This window comes from Hevea brasiliensis, chromosome 13 (genome assembly GCF_030052815.1).
Source record: "Hevea brasiliensis isolate MT/VB/25A 57/8 chromosome 13, ASM3005281v1, whole genome shotgun sequence".
NCBI lineage: Eukaryota > Viridiplantae > Streptophyta > Magnoliopsida > Malpighiales > Euphorbiaceae > Hevea > Hevea brasiliensis.
The window spans coordinates 90,412,905-90,426,295 of record NC_079505.1 but is presented as its reverse complement, the minus strand read 5'-3'; the positions used below and the strand labels follow the sequence as shown (position 1 = coordinate 90,426,295).

The 13,391-nt window shown below is 31.7% G+C and overlaps 2 protein-coding genes across 3 annotated transcripts; one reads left to right on the top strand and one right to left on the bottom strand.

Moving 5' to 3' along the window:
* Positions 1 to 2,310: 2,310 nt before the first annotated feature.
* LOC110643166 (pentatricopeptide repeat-containing protein At3g20730) lies at positions 2,311 to 5,778 on the bottom strand. Of its 2 annotated transcripts, XR_002492576.2 has the most exons (3): positions 4,898 to 5,778; positions 3,049 to 4,307; positions 2,311 to 2,959 (listed from the first exon to the last, which is right to left on the bottom strand). XR_002492576.2 is itself a non-coding variant. In XM_021795431.2 (2 exons), exons 1-2 carry the CDS (start codon positions 5,691 to 5,693, stop codon positions 3,214 to 3,216), a joined length of 1,890 nt encoding a protein of 629 aa, XP_021651123.2. In that variant the 5' UTR covers positions 5,694 to 5,778; the 3' UTR covers positions 2,311 to 3,213. The 2 variants fall into 2 exon arrangements, 1 of the variants encoding a protein (XP_021651123.2); XM_021795431.2 differs by having other exon boundaries at positions 2,311 to 4,307.
* Positions 5,779 to 7,186: 1,408 nt separating this feature from the next.
* LOC131171991 (proteasome subunit alpha type-2-A-like) lies at positions 7,187 to 11,148 on the top strand. Its single transcript, XM_058132884.1, has 12 exons — positions 7,187 to 7,318; positions 7,417 to 7,463; positions 7,567 to 7,643; positions 8,114 to 8,178; positions 8,289 to 8,335; positions 8,707 to 8,782; positions 8,922 to 8,989; positions 9,242 to 9,311; positions 9,748 to 9,833; positions 10,100 to 10,162; positions 10,692 to 10,757; positions 10,871 to 11,148. Exons 2-12 carry the CDS (start codon positions 7,423 to 7,425, stop codon positions 10,917 to 10,919), a joined length of 708 nt encoding a protein of 235 aa, XP_057988867.1. The 5' UTR covers positions 7,187 to 7,318; positions 7,417 to 7,422; the 3' UTR covers positions 10,920 to 11,148.
* Positions 11,149 to 13,391: the final 2,243 nt, after the last annotated feature.

Here is a 13,391-nt window from a genome sequence, read left to right as displayed (position 1 = left end):
CAATGATCATTATTCTTTTAATAGGCAAAATGAGTTTATTAATTAAAATGGTATATGTCAATGACGATTACATTGTCAAAATCTGACAAATGGATATTAAGTTATTAACATAGATATATTAATTAATTATGGCCAATGAACTCTTGGTCTTTGTTTATATATTACAAAATGTACTATTGAATAACTATTATCCAACAAATGAATAAAATATTTATCATGCATGCATTTATAAAATAAATGAAATTATCTTATTTATAAAATAAAAATAAATTCCACTTCATGGACCTAAATGACCATTATTTTTTTTAATAGGCAAAATGACTTTATTAATTAAAATGATATATATCAATGACGATTACATTGTCAAAATCCGACAAATTGACATTAGGTAATTACCATAAATATATTAATTAATTATGGCCAATGAGCTTTTGGTATTGAATAATTATCATCCAACAAATGAATAAAATATTTATCATCATGAATCCGCCTAAGGCAAAAATGATCACATGAAAAAAATATTAAAGAATTTACTATGCCCAATGAGTTCTTAGTCTTGGTCCATGTATTAAGAATTGGCGATGAAGATATGAATAAAATATGGCATTGGATGGGAATATAATATCAAACAAACTATTATTATTATTATTATTATTTTTTCTGATGTATCATGAAACCAGCTCATGTAAAGATGACCGATCACATAAAAAACAGGACAGCTTTATCGTCTTTACAATTTTTTATTATTTTATTTATGTTTTAATCTTTCAATGTAATTAAAAAATATTAAATAATTTATTATAACTAACATGTTATTAGTACTGCAGCCTGTTTAGTATTAAATTTTAAAAATTAAAATTATTTATCTGGATAAAAATATAATTTTAAATAATTTAAATTTTTTTTTATTTTAATATTTTTATAATTAAAATTAATAAAATTTAATTTTAATTATTTTTTAATACACTTTAATTAATAGATTTTAAAAAATTAATTTTTCATACAATAATGTTAACAGCAATATCCAAGGGACCTTTACTCTATGTACCATGAACCGTCGATTTTCGTTAGCTTTCCAATAAACTAAGTAATGATATGACATAATTAGTAATTTTTAATGCATACGTCACAAGATCGGGTCGTGTAATTGTTTTGGTTCCACATGACTTGGACGTATGGAATTCCGCATCTCATTTGATACTCGATTTAAGTTTTTAAATATATTAATTAGATAATATTAAAAAATAATTTAAAATTAAATTAATAAATTTTAATTATATAAAAATATTAAAATAACAAAATCTAATTAGCTCCTGAATTTTACTGATAATGATATCAATTTCACTGTAGTGCATTAATATATATATATATATATATATAATCTCAAAATTTAGTCTAATTGATAATTTTCTTATTTTATTAACCATATGTGGTATACAAAGTTTAATGAACAAAGCATTTTTGGGCTAACATTTATGTTATCAAAATCAAATTACCTTTAAGCGATTTTAAGGATATACTCTTTCATATCATATCGCTGATACATTCAGCAATTTTAGATAACACCAAACAAATGCCTTCAAGAATTGGAATAAGTACCACAATGGCTGGGAAGAACGCCCAACAACCCGAACTTCTCAAAGTTTGCCGCCTTTCCACGGATGATCTCAATCCTTGTCTTGATATACTATTAGGGTAACTACAGATTTATACATCTTGGAATTATTGGAAATTATGTACTCCATCTTCTCATCATCAAATGAAGAACGGGCCCGGAACCAGTTGATTTATTAATCGGGTTTCTGTGCCAAAAGGAGAAATCTTGGAGAGGTAATGAACAAGGAACACAACTTGACTAAGGATTTAGGTTTAGGTTTCATGTCATTCCTGCAGTTGTAAGCTAAAGTAATGATATGCTCTCAAAAACACCAAGTAATATTAAAATTTCTAAAGAATTGGACCCCAACTAGATAGTAAAATACAATAATGCTACAAGATGAAATGACAGTAATCTTCAAAGAAAGCTTTTCAGCTCAATCTTCAGAATGCAATTTTAAACAGACAATTCCATCCCAAAAAGAACAAACAAAGGAATCATTGACAGAGATAACACCACTAAATGGAGGATGCTTATCAATATATTACTAAGAATAGCGTGACCACGCTGTACCAGTGAGCGTATATAGAGAGGAAGAAAGGGAGGTATAGGCGATTGGCGCTGATTAAGAGATGTGCAGCAGAGAGAGAGCATAAGGTTCGAGGAGATAAAACTCGGCTACCCAATAATCAACTTCACTCTAATTCCACATATTTCAAATAAATTATTTGCAATTAAAATTACTCATGATTAAGTACCTATCAACAATCGTACTACAGCACAGCATGACCACACGCAATGCTTAATTGCAAGAACATGGCTCCCTAGTCCAATAATGAAAAAAGAGAGTTGAACGTTAATCAATTTACAATTCAAGAGATAAAAACTGCAACTCTCACTGGAATTCAGCAAACTCAGAACAAGCTGCAAAAAGGCGATGCAAATTTGATTCTTCTCCACATAACTATATCCAAGCATTCAATTTTAGCAGGTGGCTGTCTTAAACTTCACATCATCTTCAGCAATAGTATTGAGTGTATTTTCCCCAAATCTTCAGTTGTGATCAGATCTTTCACTTCTTCTCATACCTAGTAAATTGAGCTCCAGCTCCCCATCCTGTTTTGAAAAGCAAATGTCTTTTGCACCCAGTCTCTTTATAAGAAATCTTTGCATTGTCGAACCAGGCTACCGTGTAGGTGGGACAGATCCAAATTAGATATATGCACAACAATGCTACTCTTTTATTCATTTTAAGTTCCACAACTCAAATTGCAGTCCACAATTTCATCGATTAGTTGCAAACATGCAGCATAAATAGTTTCTGTTTAGGCATGCTGCTCCACTGGAAGCAAATGGAAGTACCTGTGAAAGTCACTGGGGAACAGTCACTGACTCATCCTGGACATGATATATGCAAACATAGCAGCACAAAGTCAATAGAAGGAATGCACCTGAATGTTGAGATGGCCAGAAGCATTAACACTAGTTGACCTACTCGATACAAGAACTTTTTTCCCAACATTTTTAGAATCAACTCAAGACAAGGGCATCTGACACCAAACTTCCGCTCTCTCAAAAGAGGGGAAGAAAATAACACAGCTACTAGCATCATCTTCTCAACTTGGCAGTAAAATTCCAATGTTCTTCTTTGTAGAATGTATATAGCTGTATCCAGGATTCTTTTTCAAACTCCTCTCTTCCATTAAGTTTCTCATATTCCAAGCATCATTCCATGCACCAGCTGCAGCATATATGCCTGTTAAAGCAACATAGTTTGCTGAATTTTCTGGATCCATATTGAAAAGGTGTGTGGCTGCTGCTTCTCCAAGAGACATATTACCATAAATGCTGCATGCCCCTAGAATGGTACCCCATAATGACGTGCTAGGCTTAATATTCATCTTGCATATCATATTATAAGCTGCTTCCAACTGCCCTCCACGCGCCAAAAGATCAATCAGGCAAGAAAAATGCTCATCTCGTGGCAGGATATCATATTTGTTAATCATATTATGGTAGCATTCCCATCCGTCACCAGTCAATCCTGAATGACTGCAAGCAAAGAGAAGAGACAAGAATGTGATATCATTTGGCTTCAAACCTTCAAATTCCATCTTCTTGTACAGAGCAATTGCTTTGTGTCCATATCCATGCTTCCCATAGCCAGTAATCAATGAAGTCCATGAAATCACATTTTTCTCCTCCATCTCATAAAAAGCACGTGCAGCATCCTCAATTTCTCCAGATTTTGCATACATATCAATCAGAGCATTGCCCATGGCCACATCATAACTCTGTTTATATTTTAAAGCAAGGGCATGAATTTGTCTTCCCATGCTCAGGCATGCTGCGTTGGCACATATATTAAGCATAGCACAGAACGTAACATCATCTATCTCCATGTGTATCTGCTGTATTTCCTTGAAGATATCCAGGGCCTCTCCACTATAGTTACTGTTGTGTGCATATCCAGTCATAAGGGCAGTAAAAGATTTTACATCTTTCTTTAGCATGTTCTCGTATAAATCATGAGCACTTTCTATGCTTTCACATTTTGAATATGCATCAATTAATGACCCATTCAAATCAATATGGGATCCAAGCCCTAGTTGGATGATAATTCCATGAATTTGGCAGACTTTGATGAGGTCATTAGCCCTACTGGACGCCTTTAAAACACTCCCCAATGTGAAACAATCAGGGATTATACCTATTTAAATTTTAGTACTTCAAAAAGGCTAGAGAAAACTGAATGTAAAAAATAAAAAAATAAAAAAATAGCAAGATTACAAAAGAAATTTCTACACAATGTTAATCAAAACAAGAGCATTCTTATAAAAGAAAACAACAGATAACCCAAAGAGAGACTCAGTAAATTGGCATGCCGTCAAAATTCTGTTAAAGAGGAGCCATAGTGTAGGAAAGAATTTTCCTACGAGATGTTAATTGGCAGCATCCAAGGATATCCTACCCGGTTTCTTTATTACTTCATTAGTACGTTATACTTTTTCCAATGCATAAAATTTATTGGCTCTAAACAGACTCTGCCTTGTCCATATCCATTTCTTATTTATACCAAAAGAAACCGAAAGATTATCACCAAGACCACTTGGTAAATTTTGTCCATTTTTAAAAATGGTCGTAACGCCTATCAGACGTCCGTAATAAGAAATTTATGACAATGGCAAGGAAAAACCTGTCTCAAAAATATGGTGCAAGCAGATACAAATTCACGAGTATCAAATACAAAAAAGTCCATGCTCAAGAGAAATAAAAGAAGAAGACAAAGAAAAGCCATACCTTCTCCCATCATTGAATGAAACATCCGAAATGAATCATCTGCAAAACCCTGTACAGCATAACCACCAATCATTGCATTCCAGGAAACCACATCCCTCTCAGACATCGTTCCAAATAAATAGCAAGCATGCTCCATGTTTCCGCACTTGGAGTGCAGATCAATCAATGCACTTTGCACAAACAAGTTATCAAGAAACCTACTCTTCTGGATGCACCCTTGTATTTGCATCCCTCTATACAAACACCTCAAACCAGTACAAGCCCTCAAAACGCTCCCATAAGTGAAATGATTTGCTCTAACTCCCGCTCGACCCATTTCTAAAAACATTAACAATGCGTCTTGGTAATACCCATTTTGCGTATATCCAGAAATTTGAGCTGTCCATGACACCACGCTTCTTGCAGGCATTCTGTCAAAAACCTTGCGAGCACTGACAGTATCACCCCGTTTCCCATAAAATATGACCAATTTGGTGCTTATGTTCACATTTGAATCGAATCCATTCCTTATCATGTAGCTATGGACCAAAGGACCTCGTTTGAAGTCTTTCATTTCAGCGCAGCGTCGCAAGATGTTCATACACTGTGAGTAGCCTAACTGATTTGGCCTGATATGTTTGAGATTTCCAGTTTCTGACAATGTTGCTGGGTTGCCAAGTGAATGGACGTGCTGTTTCAATAAACTGAGATGGAATCCGTTGTAGTTACACGTTTCCAGAAGAACATTTCTCATGGTCTGGTTAACGATTTTCGCGCAGAGATTTTCTGGAGGGAAAGGAAAGGAAAGGGAACCCATTTTTATCCGACGGTTTATTCAGTGGTGCACAACTCTTTGTCATTTGAGAGTGTTGCTGTTGCAACACTTAGATCGCAGCCATTCATCATAGTAGGTTTTCATTAGCTTGTTTGACGTAGACTAAATCGGTCGGTTTAATCCAGTTCCGTCTGAAAAACTGAAAAATGGAGCAGCAATTAAATTAAAATGAATGGAAATAGAAAAAAAAATCAAATCATATAAATAAAATTTTTAGAAGATTAAATCGGTTCAATTCAATTTGATTTATTGGTTTAAGTTTATTTTAAATTTATTTTTTTATTTTTTTTTTAAATTTATTTCAAGCTTAAGTTAGATATAGGGTGAGTATTCGGCTAATAGAATTAAATCAAATTAAATTTTTAATTAATTAAATTAAATTAAAATAAAAAAAAATTAAAATTAATCAAAATAAAAAATATTGGATCAATTATAATTAAATTAACAAAATATATATATATATATATTTATATTATTAACTATTTAATAAAATATTAATAAAAATACATTTATATTCTTTGTTATTTATAAAAAATAATAAATATGACTTAATATTAATAACATAATAATTATAAGTTAAATATTATTATAAAATTATAAAAATAATAATTATAAATAATATAATATTAATAAATTATAATTAATATATTAATTAATTAAAATTTGATTATTTCAGTTAGTTCAATTATCAAATTAAAAATAATCAAATCGATAACTGAAAATTAAAAATTTTTATTATTACTAATCAAAAATCGTACTAAACTGAATTTTTTCTTATCAAAATAATTGAATTTCGTCAGGTCAATTTAATTATTCAACTATAACTAAATAATACACACATCTGAGTTATACTTTCTTATTTTCTATTTTAATTTAATATTTAGCACTAATTAATAATTAATTATTTGATTTTATTAGATTTTATTGCTTTTCTTCCTAAAAAATAAAACTAAAATAAACAAACCGAATTTCTTAAGATCAAACATCAAATTAATTTAAATTATAAAAAAATTAAATTGAATTTTTAAATTAGATCAATTCAATTAATATTTTATTTTGAAATGAATTATATCCACTCCAGTAATTGATATCATCCATTCTCTTTTACTATTTATTTGCGGCAATGAAAACAAAGAGAAATTAAAAAAAAAAATTATTGTTTAAATATTAAATAAAAGAAAGAAATGAGATTTAAACAAAAATCCATTTATATAATTTATTCTAAATTTTAAATTTTAAATTTAATAAAAATTAATTTAAAATTTATAATAATTAATTTTATATAATTTATTATAATTAAATCAAAATTTATTAAAATTAATAAAATTTATAAATAAATTTTAAACTTAAAAATATATATATTTCTCCCCCTCTGTTGTATAATATTGTTATAATTTGCATTTATTCCAGATTTAGCCAAGGTTTTGGTTACATGGCTTAAACGACAGCGTTGAATGCTCCATCGTCACCGTACGGGCTTTTCCTCTTTTCATCGTCTCGTTTAATAATTATATAAATATATACCGTCTCCCCCTCCAAGAAACCTCCTACAATATTCCAGCAAGCCTAGCTTTCTTCCTGTTGAAACTACAGATTTCATCTTCGAGGTAAGCATTCAAAAACCATACCCAGAATTCTTCTACGCCAATTGTATATCTTCGCTAACCAAACGGAGATTAATAATTTTATTTATTTGGTTCTCCAGTTTAAAATGGGCGATAGTCAGTACTCATTTTCTCTTACCACTTTCAGGTACAGCATAACAAAATTTCCACTATGCGCTTTATTTTGATTCTTCATTTTGATTTCTGTGATCTGATTTTTATGGGTTTTTTCCCATTCTCCCAAATTGCAGTCCTTCTGGGAAGCTTGTTCAGATTGAACATGCCCTAACAGCAGTTGGATCGGGCCAAACATCTTTAGGAATCAAAGGTAATTTGACGCATTTCGGCTTCTTCAATGGGTTTTTTTTAATCTTAACTTTTCACTGTACTGGTTCTTTTTTTCTGTATAGATATAAATAGGTTTTGAAATTCTCTTTGCTATATATGATAATACAAGTTGTTTGAGCTACTACCTCATCGAATTTGGTTTGGTATCTCGGTATATGTTGAAGCATTTCGCTTGTAATTTATTTAAAATTTGTTGGCTGGTGGTGGTGGCAGCAAGCTTCAACCCTAGTGCAGCTGGGATAACAGTTGGTTGCTTTGGTATGAGTGAATTGGGAATTGTAGTTTGATTTGATAACATAACTAAAACATGCTATGATTTATTAATGAATTGGTATTTGCATAGTTATAAGTACTTAACTCTTCCAAGTGACTTAACGAATTCCTCCAAATTGGTTATTATTGGTGCTTTTCTTTTGTTGTTACTGACATGTAATCATCTGGTGTTTGCAGCTGCTAATGGTGTTGTCATTGCAACAGAGAAGAAGCTACCATCTATTTTAGTTGATGAAACATCGGTCAGAGACATTTCTTCTTTATTCTTTCACAAATCACAACCATTTTCCTGTTTATTGTTTCACTGCCACTTTCTTATCCTTTTTTTTTTTTTTAAAATTATTTGTGGCAGGTTCAAAAGATTCAGATACTAACACCTAACATTGGAGTTGTTTATAGGTTCGATTTCTGATGCACACTTGAATAGTTTCAAGCTAAGTTATTTTACATTAGCAGTGTCTAATTGTTTAGGATTTGCAAAATTTATATTTCTAGGTATTTATCTTTCTGGAGAATCTGAACTAGGGTCCAACATAATCATTTTTTGGTGCTCTTTGGTTGGTGGACTTTATGGAATTAGATGCAGGATTTTCTTTTGTGGGGTCTTATTGGAGGCACTAGGTCACCCCTTTTCATGACATCTCATTATATGAATTTGCTATGTTGGCTTGATTTCCTTTTATCTGCCCAATATTGATAATTCTTTTCCCCCTTTGTTTCCTCATTGCTGTATGATGTAGTCTTAATTCAATCTTCACTTGTTTTTGCAGTGGAATGGGTCCTGATTTTCGAGTTTTGGTTCGAAAAAGCAGGAAGCAGGCAGAGCAATATCACCGACTATACAAAGTACTCCTTCAACATTCTTAATTTTTGTCCAATTTATTGTCCTTAAAAAGCTTAGTCATTCTTTAGCCTAATCCTTAATTTTCACCTGATGCTACTATTATGCAATTTGATGTGATGAATTGATGATACCATGCTTCAGGAACCTATCCCTGTTACACAACTTGTAAGGGAAACTGCTGCTGTCATGCAGGAGTTCACTCAGTCTGGGTAATTATCACTTTTTTGTTTCATGTCTTTATCCCTACTTTTTTTGGTAAGAATAAAGTTGACTAACTTCTGTTCACTCTTGTCTGAAATGGCCCTACTTTTTGCATGAATTTACATCCTTTTTGTTACCTGCTTATGTTTGGAGAAAGCAAAGAGATTTATTCAATGAACTAGGCAGTTTGTTAACTTTTGTACATTCTACTGGATAACGACCCTTTTTGTCCCACTGATTTCTTCCTTTTGTTCTGGTAGTGGTGTCAGGCCTTTCGGTGTATCACTGCTGGTTGCAGGGTATGATGACAAAGGTCCACAATTATATCAGGTATCTCCATTTCTCCTGTTTGGATTTGCAACTTTGTGTTCATGATATTAAATTTCAAGCTGATAGAGAGACATTTTCTGGCCATGGTGGAAATACATTCCCAATGTGATATAAGATATATTGTTTGTACTTGGCTGCTTGTGCTGTTTGAATGTCATTGTTTGCATGGAGAACAACATAATCACAAGTACTAGGAGTTCAGTGGCTGTCAATCACCCTATAGTAATGTACATTATGTGGAGAATAAAAAAAAAAAAAAAAATTGGATTGCTTTGCTCTAAAACCAGAAATGCCTGATTTAGGTCAAGCTAACACTGTTTGGAAATACAGTCTCCAGCATTTCTTCTCTCTAATAGACCTTACTGCCATGAATATCTGCCTCAAAAAGCTGGCATTTTGATTTGATTGATTTCCTGTATGTCACATTTTGCTGTAGGTGGACCCATCAGGTTCATATTTCTCTTGGAAAGCTTCAGCTATGGGGAAAAATGTTTCTAATGCAAAGACATTTCTTGAGAAGAGGTCTGCTTAATTGAATTGTTGGTTGTATTTAAATAATATAACTTTTAGCTACTTTGTAATAGTTGTTGTTTGAAGCCATGATTGAATTTTGATGATGAATTATTGGTTATTCGTGTCTTTCTTCTAGCTCTATACATTGCGCAGCCGTAGGAGGGCCAAAAAATGAATAAATTTTTAGGCTTATACTCATTTACTTTCAGTTTGAGATTGCATTGTGATTTGAGTTTTTATATAATACTGGCCATCACTTTGTTTCTTTCATTTAGGTATACCGATGATATGGAGCTTGATGATGCGGTTCATACAGCAATATTAACATTAAAAGAAGGGTAGCCCTATAACTTTTCTGATATTCCAGTAGAGTTGGTTCTGTTTTAGTATTTAAAAGTAATCTTGAATGAATTGTTGTCTTCATCTTTTTCCTCTTGCATAAATATATGCTCTTTACTCTTTACTATGTTTATTTGTAACGTTTTATCTCACCTGGATGCAAATTTGTTGTCTACAATGGAATTTGTGGATTGAAATGGAAAAAAGAAAATGTAGTGTCACAGCAGCATACATAAAGTCTGTTCTTAAAATTGAATAGAATGGAGATAAGGGATCTTTGGAGCCCACTCCAAATGTTTTGGGCTGTAATCCCTGGTTGAGTCGGGTATAAAGCTTCTAAACTATCAAAGTGGGTTGGCACTGAATAGTTCATTGTATTTTCTTGTGTTTCTGGAGCATATAGCTTGACTGGCAACTTCTAGTTTATAGCATGCGTCTGATGTGATTGCATAATGACTTTTATGTTCTAGCACGATTTGTGTCTGGTGAAGGAACATTCTATAACATTTTTCCCTGCATCTTTTGTAGGTTTGAAGGACAAATCTCAGGCAAAAACATTGAGATTGGCATAATTGGCGCAGACAAAAAATTCAGGCAAGTAGCTTCTTATATAACTTTATTTAATATTCAAAATCTTTAAAGAAAGGGAGAGACATTTGGCGGCTAATGTGCTTTCTGTGCGCCCTTTTTTTTTTTTTTTTTTGCAGGGTACTAACCTCAGCTGAAATTGATGATTACTTGGCTGAAGTGGAGTAGCTTGTTTCTGTTCTGCTGCAACTTGAAAGATTATCAATTTCACTTTCCCAAAGATAGAAATTTCTGACATTGGTTCTTAACAGAACTTCAACTTTTGATGAAGCACTCACAGACTTTTATTTTGCTTAGCAGTTGTTATTTTTCCTTTTTTCCATCAATGAAAACTTAGCGGACATGATTGTATTGGCGTTTCTTGCTTCACATTAATAACAAAATTCCTTTGCCTGCATGCTTTACTTATTTTATCACGTCTCAAGATATTTTTTTTAATATATGGTATGTAAAATACTTTATGAGTGAACAAAAGTTGATTTGTAAAATGTTGTTGAAATTTTGAACAAGAGATTTTATTTTTCAATTTAATAAAATTATTTAAACGTGTATGCCCGCAATAGGAGAGTTTTTTTCCTTGGCAATTTTTCCCCCCTTTTAATGAGCAACATTAGCTTCAGAAGTTACTTTCGAATTATAATTGGCTTCCCAAGTCCCAAAATATAGAATTATGATGATCTTTTTGCAGCTGCTGTGTATTCAGTCATGATATTAAGCCATTATTTTACGTTTTGAATGAGTACTAATTTCTACAAATTATCAGGAATTTATAAAAATTTCAAGCATATTCATAGTTCACAAAATCATGCCCTTTGACTAATGATATTTTGTTGCAAGATTATATATAATCTCGAGTATACAAGACTTTGGAATCTCGCCGGACAAGAAAAATGAAGAATATTTTATTAATTCATATAAAAAGAAATTTACTTCGTCACCAAATTTGATGCATCCTTCCCTATAATCAGAGTCAATCCAATTCATAAAAATTTAGAGCTCTAATTAAGTGTATATATTATTTTCATTTGTGATTAATTTCTTAAATCAACTTATTCATTGGTACTACCGATATATAAATACAGATAAAATAAGGATATTTTAAAGCAATAAATATAGTAATATTACTTTTTTTTTCCCCATTTATTAAGCCGCATGCTGGATGAAGTTGTATGATAAATGAAGTTGTAAATAAAAGAAAACTTAATTTGGTTTCTTAAGGTGGAAATATAAATTATTTCTATTTGGGGATGGTTAATAATGGTTTAAATACGTGATTAAAGAAATATGAATATAACAAGGCCTGTGGGCTTCCCTTTTAGGCCTGATTTCATTAACACTTACATTTGAAGTATTTAATTATCAAATATTTTCTAATATTAATACTATCCCTCGTTAATTATGCTAAATGGAAGTCTACATAATAAATTATGATCAATGTGCAGTGCTGCAGGGTGTTTGAACTTAATGATGATGTGAAAAAAATAGTTAATAGGAAGAAGATTTATTTTTTTTTATTTTTTTATTTTTTAAATAAGTCCACGAATAGGCAATGAAAGATTAGGCGGTCGGGTTTTGAGGCTTTGAAAGATGCAATTTTGGTTTTGTCTGAGAATGAATCATTGAACTATACACTTGGTTATTTCATTAAGACCCTCCTTTTGAACATTAAGATTGACTTTCATCAATTGATCATAAACATATTCATGTTTGCATCAATATTTTGACTTCTGCTAAAACATTTTATTTTTGAATAAAATCAAGTGGGAACATATACAAATAAGTTAGAAGAAAGTAAGCATTTCATGATCTGAAGAATCAAGCTAATTAGCCAGTGTTGGTGTGGCCATCTGATGTGTGATGACATGACATGTACATATATATATATATATATATACACTACTCCATTAAAATTCAAGGTTTTTGGTTGAATTCTCAAGTAAGGTAGGCTGACAAACTAACCCATTAAATGCCATATCTACCAGGGTAGAAATTTAATGGTCTAAATTTTAATTTGTTGTGTTCACATTCTTGTCAGAGTTGAAAGCTAGTACAAGAATAATAAATCAGAGTTTGTTAAGTCAACATGCTGCTCTCTAGTCATTCACCGTTTAATTGATGGATCATTAATTTGAAACTATAAATATCTCTTTCACCGCGCAAAATTGACAATCTATCTCAAGCTTGGGAGCAAATTATGACCGTAAGTTTGATTAATTTGTTCTACCAATACACTGGACCCAGTCCTCCTCCCTTCCATTTCCTTGTTATGATTCATCCTGGTTGTTGTGGGTTATTAAACTTTTTCGTCTTGTTCTTTTCATTTTTCTTTTTAAGGTTAGGTAAGTTGTGTTTGTCATTTCATCAAATGCTTTACTAATAACTAGGCTTCCACTTCCTGGTTAATATTTATATATATCACAGGCTCAAATATCTAATTAGATTATATAAAGCTCATTCTTCAAACTGTGGTGACATTATCGAAAATCCATGTCATGTAACATGTAATCTATTATACCAACCCACCAAGGAAGATTTGATAGCCATCACTTGAACTATATATGAGCGATTTGTTTTCTTGTGCACCACGCCAATAATTTTATAATCAAGTCAAAGTTGAAACAACTCAATCCATTCAATGCA